At 37.9% G+C, this 19,013-nt stretch overlaps 1 protein-coding gene across 6 annotated transcripts in view; it reads left to right on the top strand.

Moving 5' to 3' along the window:
• The window catches only part of ZNF81 (zinc finger protein 81), a 74,084-nt gene extending 58,778 nt beyond the window's left edge, over positions 1-15,306 (top strand). For all 6 annotated transcript variants that reach the window (XM_010350170.2, XM_074392068.1, XM_074392071.1 and 3 more), the window contains one exon: positions 4,889-15,306. In XM_010350170.2, the coding sequence (XP_010348472.1) occupies positions 4,889-6,597 (1,709 nt within the window). In that variant the 3' untranslated portion in view covers positions 6,598-15,306. The remainder of the gene's footprint in view (positions 1-4,888) is intronic.
• Positions 15,307-19,013: the final 3,707 nt, after the last annotated feature.

Raw genomic sequence — 19,013 nt, forward strand, 5'->3', positions numbered from 1 at the left:
GGTCAAAATGATGGTTACCTCTGAGAATCAATTATTGATGAAAAAGGGTCACCAGGGAACTTTCTGGGATAATTAAAGTGTTTTCTACTTTCATCTGAGTTTTGGTTACATAGGTGTATACATATGAGTACTGGAGTTCAGCTTTACAGCTAAGATCTATACTATATAGTTTTTGTTTGTTTGTTTGTTTTGTTTTTTGTTTTTTGGTATTTTTGAGGCAGAGTTTCACTCTTGTTACCCAGGCTGGAGTGCAATGGCGCGATTTCGGCTCACCGCAACCTCCGCCTCCTGGGTTCAGGCAATTCTCCTGCCTCAGCCTCCTGAGTAGCTGGGATTACAGGCAAGCGCCACCATGCCCAGCTAATGTTTTGTATTTTTAGTAGAGACGGGGTTTCACCATGTTGACCGGGATGGTCTCGATCTCTTGACCTCGTGATCCACCCATCTCGGCCTCCCAAAGTGCTGGGATTACAGGCTTGAGCCACCGTGCCTGGCCTATACTATATAGTTTTGCATACATTTATTGAGCTTTACAGTTAATATTTACACTTTACTATATATAAATTATACCTCAATAAAAAATAATTTCTTATAAATATCACCTTATGAGCCTGTCAGATTATTCCTCAGGGATGTTTACGTAGAATTGATATTGCTTGATCATTGGAATATATGTGCAATCTACCACATCTGTGCCAACACCCATCACTGTACAGATTTCTTATCTTGTGGCCAATATAATGGATATAAAGTGGTATTGTATTATTTTCCCCCCCTTTCAAGTATCCGCTATCCATTTGGGTTTCCCCTCTGTGAATTGCTTGTTTCTATTTTATCTTTTCTAACCATACAATTTTTTCTCTTCCTTCTTTATTTGTACCTAATTGTCTCATTTACTTTTCTTAGAGGCTTTTTTCCCACTAAGATGCACTAGCTAGGGGTACCATTTACTGTCTTCAGGATATCTGTTCCAATAATAATTAACTCAAAGGTGTCTTCCATTTGGAATGCTTAAGGTTTTTATTTGTATTCTGATGACTTCCATGTTGACACCACTAGGTGCCATATTATAATTGTGCTCTAGTACTTATTTACCTGCATAATATACAATTCCCACTGAATATTCTACTTTATTCATCCTCAGTATGGGAGGAATTGGCATCATCATTACCCAAATCAGGAATCCTCACATTCCAAATTTTCTCGGATTCTGCTGTTTCTTGTTTCTTCCCTCTTAGCTGTTTTCTCTTACTAATTACTCTGCAATTCCTATTTTTTCTTTTTTAAGAATACTACTTAGCCTCTCATCTTAATTCCAGTAACACCACTCCAAAACAGGTCTGTATTTTTTATGCTTAGATTATTCTGTTCCTAATGGAAGCTACAGATTCCATTCTTGTTCCGAGTTAATCTTTGAAATGGTACTGATAGATATCATTACCTAAGACATTGCATTTATCTTTGACATTAGCCTCATGAAGTAAACTTATAGTTATTCCACGTTATATAACACATCACCAATAACTTTTCCCTCAGTGCCATCTGTAAGGTTACCATTATTTCCAGTTTAAAATTTTATCTGTACAGTTTCTTTATCTATACTTATGTCAAATTGTTTGCTTTGTTTTTAATGCCTGCCATAAGTGAAACGTGTCTGTGTATCTGGGCTTTTTATTTTGTGCTCTGCCTGTCCAGGTAATATACATTTTCCTTTTGTGTTCAGGCTTCCATCTATTCCATGAAATGGTCCTTACTTACTTCAGATTTATGACTCCATTTTTTTCAAAGACAGAGTCTTGCTCTGTCGCCAGGCTGGAGTGTAGTGGCACAATCCTGGCTCACTGCAACCTCTGCTTCCTTGGTCCAAGCAATTCTCGTGCCTCAGCCCCCCTAGTAGCAGGGATTACAGGCATGCACCACTACACCCAGCTAATTTTTGTATTTTTAGTAGAGACAGTGTTTCACCATGTTGGCCAGGATGGTCTCAATCTCCTGACCTCATGATCTGCCCACCTCGGACTCCCAAAGTGCTGGGATTACAGGCCTGAGCCACTGCACCCAGCCTATTACTCCATTATTTATAACTCTTCCCCATTTCTGTTTCCCCATGTCCCAGATGCTTTTGCCACCATTAAATTTTGAAATAAGACCTTGTGTCTTATTTTCATTATTCAAATGCTAAGCATGAAGAAAATACTTACTGATATTAACTAATTGAATTTGTGGGGGATAAGAATAGAATTTTGCTGTGTTTCAGAAGGATTTAAAAATTCTACTGAGTGGAATTCAACACAGATTGTTATTGGAAAGTAAACACAATGGCACCAAATATTTAAAAGTTTACCCTCTTATGCATCGTTTCTGTTATAATTAGAAGTCTATTACAGTGATTAGCAAAATGAATAGCATAGAGAGTGCCTGCTTTTGACATTCAGAAGAAAAAAAATCTTACTAGCAATATGATTAGATTAATTTTCTAAGTAAGAAATTCTTAAACTGCTTTCTGAAGCACATATACCTTTTTTAATGGCATAAAAGAAAATGCTAAGCAGGTTTAATGGGGAAAGAGGGCATGTCCTTTGATTTGAAAATAAACTGGACTCTTTTTTGAGGCATCTTTATGTGTGACAAGTAGAATGTAACCTTGCGTGAGCAGCTCTTTTTTCTAGACTGATGACTCTTCGTTTATGTACTGTTCATAGAATCTGGGGTTCAAGAGAGGTGTAAAGAAGCTTTTTATTGCAGGAGCAAATTTTTTACAACGAACATTGGTACTAGTGATGTAATAAATAATTGTCTGGTACAGCAAGGGATTTATAATTTAAATAAAGTGAAAAGCAGAACCACTTCTCAAACCATGCCTAGGGATCCAGTCCTTAATATGTCCAGAATAAATTAAAGCCAGATGTGTGAGAATGAAAATGCAACCTAAGAATAGCAGGATGAGATTTGGGATGGAACATGTGTCTGAAGTACAGTATCAAATCAACTAAAAGGGGACAAGTGAATTTGATGACTCAGAGCATTCTCAGTATCTAAAATCTCTTACTGAAAAAGTCAGTGGTATAATTTTCTCAGGTTAAAATTATTTATCAATAATCTAATACATCTCGTGCACTGTACTAGGAGTAGAAACATCCATAATTCCCACTCTGGGCAAGAATAATGTATGAATTATGCTAATGCTAATTTCTAGCAATAGATTGACAATACAGTGACTAAAATAGTAAATAATTGCATTTCCCTTTTATGGGAAACCTCATTGCTCATGATTGTTCAGGAATCCAAGCTCCTTCCAACACACATTACTCCACCATCTCAGATTTTTTGTGGCATCTGCATGCTTGAATCTGTGTTTCTGCCAACTCCAGGTTTTAGTAAGCAAGAAGGTAGAAGCGAATATGGAGAAAACATGCCGATGGTCTCAGTGCTCCTGTTTGAAAGTGGCAGCATCGTTTTCTCTCACAGTCTTTTTTTGAGAACACTGTCACATGGCCACACCAATTTCAAAGGATGCTGAGAAATGCTCTATGGCTGGACATCCATATGCCCAGATGCTACTCTGTTAAATGCAAAAGAACAGGGAAACTGATTCTAGTGGATAGCTTTCAGTCTCTACCACAGATGACTTGTCTTCTCTGCTATTTTTTGTTAGATATATATAACGCAAGTCCAAGAAAACAATTAATTACACCTGGATGGAGAGCTGGAGTATAGACATCTATTTACTGTTTGTGTAGGTTAGGATGGCTATGACTACAATATTTTCATAGACATGAATAAATTATTTTTATCACATATATTTTGTATTTTTGCTGGCAAGCAAGATTAGTGAGGATTTAGAATTGAAAGCTAATGAAGACTTAAATTCCAAGCCAAGGCTCTCCTAGATCTTTCCCCTGAAAACTCTTGTATTGTCAATCTTCTGTCTACCCTACCTAATAGCCAAGCTTCCTACCAAAATAGAACTAGACTGCTTATATTGAACACCAGATCCAACACTTAATAACCGTGTTTTATGGCAAATTATGTAACTGTCATGACCTTCACTTTTCTTATCTACGAAAGGTAGATAGTAATAGTAGATACCTCATAGGACCTCTGAAAGGATTAAATGAGTTCATATGTACAGTCATGTACCACATAATGACATCGAGTGCCTTAAGATTATAATGAAATTGGAAAATGTCTATCACCAAGTTACATCATGGCCATTGCTGGGTTGTAGTGCAATGCATTCCCTTTTCTATGTTTAGATATGTTTAAATACACAAATACTTACTATTGTATTATAGTTGCCTACAGGATTCAATATGGTCATATACTGTATTGATTTGTAACCTAGGAGCTTCATCCAGAAGGCACAGTAGATTGCACATCAAAGAATTCATACTGGAGAGACGCCTTATGAATGCAGTGACTGTGGGAAATCTTTCCCTTCTAAGTCAGAACTCCAGATGCATAAGCAAATTCACACAGGAGAGAAACCCTGTACCTACTGTACATCTAGGCTATACTATGTAGCCTAGATGTGTAGTAGGTTATACCATCTGGGTTTGTATAAGTACTGTACACTTTATGATGTTTGCACAAGAATGAAATTGCCTAATAACAGCTCTCTCAGACTGTATCCTTGTTGTCAAGCTTCGTGTGATGGCATATATTTCTTAGAACAGTGCCTGGAATATTGTAAGTGTCATGTAAGAGTTTGGCACATAAAAGTGCTATATATGTATTTCTTGTCATCATTGTCTTATTAGATTTACTGATTTCAATAAATACAAACTGTTCAGTAATACTGTGTTCAGTTTGTATTAGCTTATATGTAACTTTTAATCTCTTGCAGTCTGTTGTTTGTATCAATTTTACTTTTTCTTTCTCTTTTTAGATGGGAAATTTGGAATTAAGCCTTCCCAGAAAAGAATTTCTGGAAAATCTACATTTCATAGTGAAACGCAGGGTGAAGATACACGAGATGATTCATTGTATTCTATTTTAGAAGAATTGTGGCAAGATGCTGAACAGATAAAGAGATGTCAGGAAAAACAAAACAAACTTCTGAGTCACACTACTTTCCTCAGTAAGAAAATATTGAATACAGAGTGGGATTATGAATATAAAGACATTGGAAAATTTGTCCATTCAAGCCCAAATCTCATTGTTTCACAGAAAAGACCCCATAAACGTGATTCATTTGGGAAGAGTTTTAAGCATAATTTAGACTTACATATTCATAATAAAAGCAATGCAGCAAAGAACCAGGATAAAACTATTGGGCATGGTCAGGTTTTCACCCAGAGCTCTTCTTATAATCACCACGAAAGTACACATGCAGGCGTGAAGTTCTGTGAACGTAATCAATGTGGAAAAGTCCTCAGCCTCAAACATTCACTCAGTCAAAATGTGAAATTTCCCGTTGGAGAGAAAGCAAACACATGTACTGAATTTGGGAAGATCTTCACCCAGAGGTCACACTTCTTTGCTCCTCAGAGAATTCATACTGTGGAAAAACCTCATGAGCTTGGCAAATGTGTAAATGTTTTTACACAGAAGCCACTACTCAGTATATATCTGAGAGTTCATAGAGATGAAAAACTCTACATATGTACTAAATGTGGGAAGGCCTTCATCCAGAATTCAGAATTAATTGTGCATGAGAAAACTCATACTAGAGAGAAACCCTTTAAATGCAATGAATGTGGGAAATCATTTTTCCAGGTATCATCTCTACTCAGGCATCAGACAACTCATACTGGAGAAAAACTCTTTGAATGCAGTGAATGTGGTAAAGGGTTCTCCCTGAACTCAGCCCTCAATATACATCAGAAAATTCATACTGGAGAGAGACATCACAAATGCAGTGAGTGTGGGAAAGCCTTTACCCAAAAATCAACACTCAGGATGCATCAGAGAATCCATACAGGAGAGAGGTCTTATATCTGTACTCAGTGTGGGCAGGCCTTCATCCAGAAGGCACACTTGATTGCACATCAAAGAATTCATACTGGAGAGAAGCCGTATGAATGCAGTGACTGTGGGAAATCTTTCCCTTCTAAGTCACAACTCCAGATGCATAAGCGAATTCACACCGGTGAGAAACCCTATATATGCACTGAATGTGGGAAGGCTTTCACCAACAGGTCAAATCTCAATACTCATCAGAAGTCTCATACTGGAGAAAAGTCTTATATATGTGCTGAATGTGGGAAGGCTTTCACTGACAGGTCAAATTTCAATAAACACCAGACCATTCATACTGGAGAGAAACCCTATGTTTGTGCTGATTGTGGGAGGGCCTTCATCCAGAAGTCGGAGTTGATTACACATCAGAGAATTCATACTACAGAGAAGCCTTATAAATGTCCTGACTGTGAGAAATCCTTCTCCAAGAAACCACATCTCAAAGTACATCAACGAATTCACACAGGGGAGAAACCATATATATGTGCAGAATGTGGGAAAGCCTTCACTGATAGGTCAAATTTCAATAAACATCAAACAATTCATACTGGAGATAAACCCTATAAATGCAGTGACTGTGGAAAGGGCTTCACCCAGAAATCAGTTCTCAGTATGCATCGTAATATTCATACATGAAAGTAACCCTGTTTCTTGAAAATGAGAGCCTTATCACAAAAGTCAGGTCTAACTATATATCATAAAATTCATCCAAGACAGATCCTATATGAATATGTTGTATAAAAAAAAGCAACAGGCTATCTCACTTGAGATGGAAAAAAATTATCCAGAAGAAACACTCTTAAGAATGCACTGAAGGAGAATTTCTGTATTTGCACAGCCTCATGAAATATAGTAGAAGTCATTGGGAAAAACGTTGTCAGTTTGGTGTGGTAGGAAAAGCCTTCCTATAGAAAGTATTATAAGTCAAATTGTTACCAAATTCTTCATAGGAAGGAGAGTGCAAATTACGTAAATGATGGTCATGTTTACTGTGTTAAGCAATTTAAAGTGATAACAAAATGAAAGGTAGTGCAGCAAAATAATATAACTGATGAGTAGACCTACTGTCAGTTCTATAGGGTGTTTGTGGCAGAACACAGTACATAACAGGAGGAATATTAATTTTTTCAAATTTAGAATATGTTCATCAAATGTTTCTTACTGAATATGTCTATCAAATATGTTTCTTATTGAATATTTCTATCAAGTGAATCCACAATTCAAAAGTCACTTTGGTTTTATGTATACACACATCTGCAGATATAATTTTATATGAACACACAAATACAGTCCTATCATTCATACTGGTTTCCATGACATAGTATCCCTGACAGTTTTCTTTCATTGTGGTACAATGCAAAGTAGCCACAGATTCCTCCTATCCCAAGTAGCATCTCTTTGTCTACTACTTGACTTTGAACTTGGCCATGTGACTTTCTTTGGCCAATGAACATTGGCAAAGAGAATCAATAAGAAGCTTGAGAAGTGTGCAAAGCCTGCCTTGAAGCTTACCCTCTTTTGCTGCTCTTTGCAAACCTGAGGAATCTCGAATTGCCGTACTGGGGGATGAAAAACCATCACATGCAGCAGTGGTGAGCCAGCCCTGCTGAGGCCCCTTAGACCAAGTAGCCTGCCAATTGTCAGAATTAGGAGTGAGGTTTTCCCAGACCTCTAGCCCCAGCTGAGCCAGCCTAGCCCAGAAGAGCCATACCAGTTATTCCAGCCAATTTACAGAATTGTGAGATAAATAAAATTATTATAGTTTTAATCAATGTAAGTTTTGGGGGTAGTTTGTTGTACAGAAAATGCTAAGTAATATTTGAAAGTATATGATTGGGGGAGGGGGCATAGTGGACCAAAACGTGACATGTGGCATTGGCTTTGGGTCTGAGTGGCAGGTAGAAACTGGAAAAACAGTGAGGAAATCTGTTAACAAAGTTTGGATAGATGGCAACCCATGTTATTTAGAAGGGAAGAATACAGAAAAGCAACTGTCATCATACTCTGTGGGAAGACAGAGAATGGACCAAATGAACTTATGGATCTGGCTAAGGAGATTTGTCGCAGTATATGGGAAGTATCAGTTTGCTTCTTTTAGCTGTATATGATAAGATTCAGAAAGAGAGAAATGAACTAAAGAAATAACTTATCTATTGGCAAGCAGAATTCAGAAGACATACAGAAAAGCCAAGGATTGCTGGGCTGGAAAATAACAGTTTCACATCGCTAGTCTCTCCAGCAATCAAAATATTCTCAAGGTAAAACATGGCCTCAGGGTAAAGATCAAATCATAGTTGTGTCTATAAGACTCTATATTACAATGTATGAAATAGTTAAGTTGGTGCTTAGGAGACCATCTCAGCTAAACTTAAGGGCTTCTAAAAATCTTCATGACATTGTCCCGTAGAAGCCTGACGTACTACTCAAAGTGGAGAGAGATCTATCTTTGAAAGAATTTCTGATGTGGCATTTGGGGAAAGGACTAGATCCAAACCAGATTCATAGGAAACAAAGTTTTTAATAGAGATTTACTAGTAATACTACCTCCAGGTTGGACTTACAGGGACCAAAACAGTTCAAAATGAAAAGTGGCCCCTGGATTCCCCTCCGTAACTTCTATGAATAGGATACAAGCTGAGAAAGTTACTCAGTTGCAAGCATGGTCCATTTCTTATGGGAAACGAAGGGCATCTCAGAGGGAAGACCCAAGAACAATATATTAAAAGGACTTGGGAGCCATTCCCAGTGAGAACTGTGCCCTAATCAAGAAACATTATCTGCCCTGGAGCCAGGGGAACTGACATTTGCTCTGTGGGATTTCAGAATGGTTATGGAACAGTGACTTATATGTGCCTCTTGGTCCTCCTCTTTTTGAATGGGAGTGTCTAACACAGTTATCCTGTACTTATCCCACCATTGTATATATTGGGTATGTGTTGGGGGGCATATAACTTGTCATTTAGCTCACAGGTGTCTGGATCAAGAAACTGGAAAACTGTACCCAGGGAACCTCAGCCACAACTGAACCTGATACAGAAGACTTAAGATCCTGGATTGGAACGTGACGGCACAATTTTGGATGAGAAATTTGGACGTCCTGGAATAGGGGTGAACATATTTTGCATGATGGGTGGTAATGTGAATAATTTGTGACCAGAAGACATACTGTGTTAGATAGAAAAATGCTACAGATGTCTTCATCCCTATCTATGTGTCCTTTTTTCAGTCTTTATATCTCTTTGTGTTTCAGTTAGAATAATTTCTATTGATGTATCTTCAAGTTCACTGATTTTTTTTCCCCTTACCCTGGCTCTGTCAAGTCTGCTGATGAAACTATTGAAGGCATTCTTCAACTCAGTTAGATTTTATTTTTATTTCTAATATTTCCATTTGATTCTTATAGTTTTCATATTTCTGCTGAAATTCCTCGTCTTCTCATGCATGTTCATGTTTTCCCCTATACCCTTTGTCTTAGTTTGGGCTGCTATGACAAAGCACCATAGATTTGGTGGCTTGTAAACAACGGAAATTTATTTCTCACAGTTCTGGAGCCTGAAAATCTGAGATCAGAATCCAGCATGGCTGGGTCTTGGTGACGGCCCTCTTCAAGGTTGCAAACTGCTGACTTGTTGTATTTTCCCATGTCTACAGATAGAGAGCTCTTTGGGATCCCTTTTATAAGGGCACCAGTCCCATTCATGAGGTCTTCACCCACATTACCTAGCTACCTCCCAAAGGCTCTACCTCCTAATACCATCATATTGAGGATTAGGATTTTAACATATGAATTTGTGGGGGGATGCAAATGTTCAGCCCATAGTACCCTCTAACATATTAATCATAGTTATTTTAAACTCCCTGTCTGATAGTTCCAACTAGTAGGTCAACTCAGTCTAGATCTGTTGATTGCTTTGTCTCTTAATGGTGAGTTGTCTTCTCTTGCTCTTTTGCATCTAATGATTTTTGGCTGAATGTCAGATGTTGTATGTAGGATAGTAGAAACGGAGATAAATAGCAATTATTCCTGGAAAGAGCCATGGTTGCCCTTTTGATAGGCCATTAGCATGGGAGGATTGAATCCATCTAATCAGGAGTTAGGCTGAGTTTGTGCTTCTTTGTTGCCAGTGTTACCTTTGCTGTGCCATAGACTTAAAATTCCTCTAATGATACCTTGTGCTTGAGGTAGGCACTGGTTTGCCCAGAGAATTTTTATTATTCCCAGACCACACTTGCCTTTAGGCCTGTAGGCCTTTCCTGTGTGCTAGCATCTCAGGGAGGGCCACTCTCCATGTTATTGCCTCTATGTTAGTAGTAGACAAACTGTTATTACTCGGTTCTGGCTGACCTGGTGAGTTGGGGGCGGGGATTGTCCTGGGCCAGCCTCAGTTTTTGTCAGGTCCTGCATCCCTGGGTCTTGAGGGTGAGGTTTTTCTTTTTTTTTTTTTTTTTTTTGAAATTGCACGGTCTTTATTGCCACTGGCTACGGAGGACTCCTGTCTCTCCAACCCACGGCCCCGAAAGGAGGGTGTCAAGACCCTTTAAACCAGTAAAAATCACCTTGGGAATGAGGGTGATGGGCGGGGGTGGGGGTGAGGAGGTTCCAGACATTCCAGTGGATTCCTGGGAGAAGATAGGGTGAGGGGCTCCAGACATTCCGAGGGCCAGGGGACTTTTTGACATTCTGGTTGTTACTTAAGTGGTTCACGAAAGTCAAGATTAGCATTTGTTTACTCATTGTCTGGGTAAGGTGGCGATTATAGTCCTTAATTACTTATCCACATTTGGGTTAAAGACAGCAGTGTCTTTTTTTTTTTCTTGAGACGGAGTTTTGCTCCTTACCCAGGCTGGAGTGCAATGGCGCGATCTCGGCTCACCACAACCTCCGCCTCCTGGGTTAAGGCAATTCTCCTGCCCCAGCCTCCTGAGTAGCTGGAATTACAGGCATGCGCCACCACGCCCAGCTGATTTTTTTTTATTTTTAGAAGAGACCGGGTTTCACCATGTTGGTCAGGCTGGTCTCCAACTCCTGACCTCAAGTGATCTGCCCACCTCGGCCTCCCAAAGTGCTAGGATTACAGGAAAATATGAGAAAACTTTAAAGAGGAACGTCTCTACTTTCACAGTTGTATTACCAAGTTATATTGTTTTTCTTATGAGTTTCTAGTAGTTAATGTCTTTTTATTTCCTGTTTTACTTTGCCACCCATCTCACTCTTGCAAAGTACTGGCATTACAAGCATGAGCCACCAAGCCCAGATGATTCATTTTAATGTTCATTTAATTTTGTACTGGCATGCATTATTTTTTATTTTGCATACTTTTTATAAATATTTTTGTAATCATTTTGAAAACTGGATATGACATATATCTCACAGTTAAAACGATATATTTTCATCTCATCACAGCTTCAACTGAACACAAAAACTAGGCCTCCATATTTCCAGGTTGCTATTGATGTTTAATTATATGGTGTATCTATTAACAGATTTATGCAAATTTACATGTTTTTTATATTCTATAAAATAACTTTATAGGTTTTATGTATGATCACTTCTTTCTTTTTTTGAGACTGAGTCTCACTTTATTGCCAAGGATGGAGTCAGTGGTGCGATCTTGGCTCACTGGTGTTTCATGTTTTTTCAATGATCCTGCCCTCTTCCACTGATAGAAGGCCTTTAATGATCTGGGCCCAGAATGCTTTCCTGCCCTTTTACCATTGGTGGAGTTTTTTTTTTTGTTGTTTTTTTTTTCAATTTCCCTCACTCTAGTCACAGTGAGGGAAATTAAAATTTTCCTGTATCCTGAGGGCAACAAGGTTGCTGAACTTCTCCTAGTGGCTTAAGGATTTTGTTCTGTAAGTGAGTAGGGTCCCACTGGGGCTTTGTGCCATTTCTATATTAGCAGCAGTCCCCTTGCAGTCCTACCTCACGGAGGTAGGCTTTCTCCAGTCTTCTTCCTTGCCCCCGTGTTTCTTGTGAGCACTCAGTGGATGCCTATGGAGAAGAGCCTGCAAGTCGAGGCCAACTACCCTTAGGTCTACAGCTCTCACGAGTCTCCCATACTCAACCTTTACCAGTTCATTTAAAATTCTTGTTGAATTCTTACTGCTTATATGGTGGCCTCATCTTCTTCCTTCCTGCTTTCAAGCTAGTTGCTTGCTCTATAATCTTAGCTCTCTGAAGTGTTCAAGAAAAATAATGTTTTTGCCGATTACCCAGCTTTATTCTTGTTATAAAGATGGGAGCAGTGTTCTTTCCAGATGTCTGAATCCTAGGCAGAAACTAGAAGTCTGGACAGTCTCTACTGTCTCCTACTATCAGAATGTATGCCCCTTTTCAGTGTGACTTTGCCACTTTGCCCATCAAGAGGTAGGATCTATTTCTTCACCCCTGAAACTGGGCTTGACCATTTGTTGGGCAATGAGACATCAACAAATATTATACAAGCAGAGGCTTGAGAAGTGCCTGCACAATGAGGCTTGCCCACTTTTGCAGCTCTTTGGAATCCTGAACCTGTGTGTGAAAAAGCCTTGAACTGTGCTGTTGGAAAATGAGAGAGATCACATGGAGCAGTAAGATCACATGGAGCAGTAAGATCAAAGACCAGCCATCCCAGTTGAAGCTCCCTGCACCAACACCACGTCACAGCCATCTGACAGGAATAATGCATCTATAAACCAAATAACACCTGAGGCTCCCTAGCACCTTCAGAGGGAGCATGGCCCTGCTGATACCATGATTCAGATCTCTAGCCTCCAGAACTATAAGACAATTTCTGCTGTTTTAGGCTGTCTAATTTGTGGTAGTTTGTTATAGCAGCCCTAGGAATCAAATATGCTTCTTAGTCAAATCTATGATAGGTACTAGTGTGTGAAGCCATCCTAGGCATCCAGTGTTGGTCAACACAACTTTGGTTGGCAGCCTCTGACATAACCCTGAATGATCCCCACCTCTTGATATTTGTGCTCTTATATAATGCCCTCCTCTTGAGTTTAGACTGGAATTAGCAACTTGGTTCTAGTGAAAAAAAGAATGAGGCAGAGGGAATGGGATTTCATGTCCAAGATTAGTTACAAAAAGACTGGCTTCCATTTTGGGTGCTTGCTTACTTTCTCAGATGGTTCATCATAGGGGAAACCTGCTGCTACATCATGGGATAGCCCTGTGGAAAGGCTCACATGAGTGAACCTGGAATCATATCCTCCCCAGGTTTAGCCTTCAGATGAGGACCACAGCCAGATAGCTTGACTGTAAGCCAGATAGCTTGACTCACTAGAGACCTTCAGCCAGAGGCATCTTTTGAGCCACACTTGAATTCGTGACCCACAGAAACTGCGAGATAATCAATGTTCTAAGCTGCTAAATTTTAGGGTAACTCGTTACACAGTACTAGTTCAATAATCTACTGGCCCAGATTAGGAAGGTTCTGCCATCCATCCCAGCCATCCCAAACAACTACCAGAATAATGGATTAAAACATTAATTAAGTCACTAAGTTTTGGGTGGCATACCAACCCAGAAAAAGCTAACTGATATATTCATTATTTATTGCATTTCTTCCCCCACTGTTCTTCCCTAACAGATAACCAATACTAATCAACTACTGAGAACACTTTTATGTTTTCATCTCTGCTCATTATTATATATACACATACATATGTTCCGATGCCTGTAATCAGATAGAAGTTATATAAGGATTGTTTCCTTCTTTGATTTTCAAAAATGGGATCATAAATACAACCATCTCTGTAGCTTGCTTTAGTATTCAACAATATTTCTTTTGAATGGTTGCATGATAGTTCATGGGGGTGGATATACAATAATGTAGTATTAAACTACTTGCATTTTAAAAATGTATTCACTCCCATTTTCAACCTATTTGTCACTGGGAACAATGCTGTTCAAAGTATTAAAAGATAGTTTGCAGAGTGGTTAGGTAGATAAGCTCAGGAACCCATCTGCCAGGGTTTCAATCCTGGCTCTACTAGTTTATGTGACCTTGGGAAGGTTAGTTAACCTCTCTGGTCCTGATGGTTTTCATCTGTAGGTACTAGTGCAATTACACTAGTACCTATCAATAGATTTGACTAAGAAGCACATTTGTTTCCTAGGGCTGCTAGAACAAAGTACCACAAATTGGGCAGCCTAAAACAGCAGAAATTATCTCATAGTTCTGGAGGCTAGCGATCCGAATCACAGTGTCAGCAGGACCATGCTGCCTCTGAAGGTGCTAGGGAAGGAACTGTACCATGCCTTTCTCCTAGCTTTTGAGAGCCTCGGGTGTTATTTGGCTTATAGATGCATGATTCCTGTCAGATGGCCGTTTTCTCCCTGTGTTTCTTCATATGTTCCCTCTGTGTGTCTGTTTCCAAATTTCCCCTTTTATAAGGACACCAGTTATATTGCTTTGGGCTTCACCTTAATGGCCCCATTTTAACTTCATTACCTCTGTAAAGATTCTATTTCCAAATAAAGTTATATTCTGAAGTTCTGGGGATTAGGATTTCCACACATCTTTTTTTGCAGGTACACAGTTCAACCCATTAACAAGTTAATACATGTTGTGTAGAGCTCTTAGAACTATGCATGGAGAGAATTTCTTAATGGGTATTAGATACACCTCACTTCCTGAGCCTGCATAGGTCCCCCTACAACTCGCTGTGCTTGGGACACAGGTGGGATTTGAGAGCTTGTTTCTGGCATCTTATCCAGCTAGCTAAAGAAAACATAGGTAGTAACAGGAAAAGCAGGCCTAAGACCAAAGCTCGTGCTTCGGGTCGAGCAGGATATATCTATAGAAGATGAGCAGCCAGACAGGTTAAAACATACCAGGTGAGCAAGGGGCTCATAGAAGACAGTGTTTCCAAGGAGTGTTTTAATGGAGGACCTGTCCAAATTGCACATCAGTTCATATGAGGATGGAAAATTTGTTCTTGATTTTGTGACACAGGTTGTTGTTGGCTTTGATGGATGCTATTTTGAAAGTAAATTTAACTAAACAAAGCAATTGAGCAAATTCAGAGGACTTTCTGAATTCAGGTAGTGTGACTTCACCATAAAGCATTTTTTTTTTGTCATAGAAAAATATCAGGCCATGGCCTGGATTACTCCGTCGTTTGGTAATCCGTTGATTACTCTGTCGTCTCATTTCTTATACTGAGAAATGAGAGTTGGCTAAAAGTGGAAATTACATGAGCTTTGGAAGGCCAAAGGGAAGGAGCAACTATTGCTCAAATTGTCACTGTATCTAATCTCAAAGACTACTGTATTTGAGATTAGATACAGTGAAGGACAGGTGCAGAGGTACCCGGCAGGTTCCAGTTTTTCCTATCTTCCATTCTATATCCACCCCTGCTTTCCAGCTTCCAGTCCTGCTGAGCAACAGTAGCTCCAGGTCTACCAGCAGATGCTTGGCTGCAGGCTCGCAAAGGCTTCTCATGGACTTCTCCATCGGCTTCTCTTTACAGTCCCACGTCAGCAGCTATATGTGCCTGGCTTCCCAGATTTTCCTGAAAGCTCTGACTTACCCACCCATGCCAATGTCTGAAAAGGGCTGGTTTAGTGATTTCTCTAGTCTTCTAACTTCCCCTTCCAAACCATCCCCAGCTACTCCTATAAATTGTGCATGCATCCCTTATTCCATAATACTCACAGTTATGCTTCCCTGATTGACACATTTATACTTTATTTGCCTGTGAAGTTGGTAGATTGTGCTCTTCTAAAATTGAGTGATGTTATTGAGAACTCTTAGACAAAATCGCTCCCTTTTTTTCTTGTATATAATGTGCCTTTCTGCCATATGATTCTTTTTTTAATCTTGAAGTTAAGGATCTATGGAAGCATATGCCTTGGTCCTGATTTTTGTGTATTAATTTTACCTGAGTTATAGTGAGCCATTCCAATCATTCATTTCAGGGCGGTTTGATTTTGCTTAACATTTTTTCTGATCAATTTCTTCTCTTCTTCAGGGACATCAATTATGCATATGTAAGATGTCTTTGTAATCTTCTACATTCATTCTCTAGCAATCAACATTCATTTCACATTATTATATATATTTTTTTGGTTTTGTATGATTGACTCTAGCCTTCGCTTCAGAGACAATTGTCCTTGAATCTCATGTTTCTTCATGTTTAGACATTAACAAGCAACTTGCTCAGTTTTATTTAAATTACAGGATAGTAAAGACAGAGAATGTCTCCCTCCCTGGAGACATTCCCAGAGAAGATTTGGTTACATTCCAGGTTAATAAAGATTATATATATATATCTCTCTCCAAAGAAGAGGACAGGCAATAAAACAATATGACAAGATTTCCCCAACATCTTAATTATTTACATTTTAATCATATAGAAATATTGAAAACATACTACAATAAACACCCATATAACATCCATCTAGATTTAACAATTTATATGTAATTTTTCCTGAAATATCAGTGCTAAGTACTTAGCACTGATATTTCAGGAAAAATTACATATAAATTGTTAAATCTAGAAATGCCCATAAATAATTGGGCATTCATCTCCTAAAAATAAGGACATTCTCCCACAGACCTGGAATATCATTATCAATCTTAACTCTATATCTTATATCCAGCCCATTTCCAAATTTCTCTCATTGTCCCCAAAACATATTTTACAGTTTTATAAGGTAGAATTGGTATACAATAAATGGAACTTGTTTAAAATCTACGATTTCATGAGTTTTGCACCTTTCCAACCATCACTACAATCCAAATAATGAACATATCCATCACCCCAAAAGAATTTCCTTATGCCTCTTTGGCATCCAGCCCTCTTTCCCCACATCCTTCCCCCATCCACAGGCAGTCACTCATCTGTTTTCTAGTGTTATAGATTAGTGTGCATTTCCTACAATTTTATACACATGGAATAATACTACAGGCACTCTTGTTTGGCTCCTTCGGTTCAGCGTAATTAGTTTGAGATTCATTTATGTTGTTATATGCATCTGTATTCATTCCTTTTTATTGCTAAGTGTTATTTCATTATATGGACTATCAGAATTTGTTTGCCCATTCATATTTTGGTGGAAATCTGTACTTCTAGCTTTTGGCTATTACAAATAAAACGAATGTGAACATTTGTTTACAAGTCTGTGTGGACATAGTTTTCATTTCTCTTGAATAAATGCCCAGGAGTGAATAGCTTGGTCATATGGTAGGTATATACTTAACTATTTAAGAAATTGTCAAACTGCTTTCTGAAGTGGTTGTGCTATGTTACCTTTTTGCCAGCAGTATATAGTGCTGCAGTTGCTTCATTTGGTATGATTATTATTTTTAATTTTAGTCATTTAATGGGGGTGTAGTGGTATTTCACTGTGGTCTTAATTTACACTTCACTAGTAAGTAATGCTGTTGAGCATCTTTTCTTGTGTTTACTTACCATCTGTATACCATCTTGGTTGATGTATCTTTTTAAACATTTTTCCCATTTGTAAATTCAGTTATTTGTGTTGTTATTGAGTTGGAAGTTTTCTTATATGTCCTAGATATATGTCCTTTTTTGGATGTATATTTTGCAAACAGTTTCTTCTAGGTTTGCTTTTTCATTTAAATAACAGAAGACCAAAAGTTTTTAATGTTAATAAATTCAGTTCATTTTTGTTTTCTTTTATAGTTCATGCTTTTTTGGTCATGGTTAAGAAATTTTTGCAAAGTTCAAGGTCATTAAGATAAAAGTTTTAAAAAAGATTTATCTTATGCTTTCTTCTAGAAGTTTTATAATATTGGCTCTTATATTTGGTTACCTGATCCATTTTTATTTAATTTTGTATGTTGTGTAAATCCTTCCCAAAGATAAAGATTTAGGTTGATTTTGTTTTGTATATGGCTGTCCAGTTGTTCCAGAACCATTTGTTGAAAATAATAATGCACTGGGTTGCCTTGATAGTTTTATTTAAAAATTAATTGGCTGGTTCTGTTTTAGTTTTCTGTTATGCCAGTACCACTACCATTACTATAGCTTCTGTACTACTGTAGCATTACTCTTTGCTGTAGCTTCATAAGTCTTGAAGTAAGATAATGTAAATCCTCTAACTTTATTCCTCTTTTTCTCAGATGTTTTGGCTATTCTGGTTTTTCTTCGAATTTCCGTATAAATTTTAGAATCAACTTGTCAGTTACTATCAAAAGCCTGCTGGGATTTTGAGATTTAATTGAATTAATAGATCTATGTGGAGAGAATTGACATCTTAATGATATTGAGTTTTCATATCCATAAACAGGATATATTGTTCCGTTTACTTAGGTCTTTAATTTTTCTTAGAAGTGCTTTGTAGTTTTCAAGTGTACAAGTCCTACACATATTTTGTCAAATTCATCTCTAAATAGTTCATATCTATGCTATTTTGAATTGTACTAGTTATTTTTAAATTTCAATTTCCAATACTTCTTTGCAAGTATATAGAAATATAATTGACTTCTATGTGTTGATCTTGTATACAATAACCTTGCTAAACCCACTTACTGCTTCTGGTAATTTTGTAGATCCTGTAAGCTTTCCTATACAGACAATCGTGTCATCTGTGAAGTATGATAGTTTCACTTCTTCCTTTCCACTATAGTGCTTTCTTTCTTTCTTTCTTTCTTTCTTTCTTTTGTGTGTGTGTGTGTTTTTTTTTTTTTGTCTTACTGCATTGACTAAAACCTACAGTATAATGTTGAATAGAAGTTGTCAGAGTGTATATCTTTGCATTTTTCTTGATCTTCAGAAGAAAACATTTAGTCTTTCACTATTGAGTATGATATTAGCTATGTATTTTTCATACATGATTTTTAATCAGCTTGATGAAGTTGCCTGTATTCCTAGTTTGTTGATAGTTTATCAGGAATAGGTGTTAAATTTTGTCAAATGTTTTTTCTCCATCAAGATAATCATATAGTTTTTCTTTTTTAGTTGGTGAATTTTTTGAATTACATTGATAGTTAAACAAATCTAGTATTCCTGAAATTAAACTCTTCTAGGGCATGATGTACTACCATTTTTATATTTCACTAGATTCACTTGGCTAAAAGTTTTGTTAAGTA

The sequence above is a fragment of the Saimiri boliviensis genome, chromosome X (genome assembly GCF_048565385.1).
Source record: "Saimiri boliviensis isolate mSaiBol1 chromosome X, mSaiBol1.pri, whole genome shotgun sequence".
Taxonomy (NCBI): domain Eukaryota; kingdom Metazoa; phylum Chordata; class Mammalia; order Primates; family Cebidae; genus Saimiri; species Saimiri boliviensis.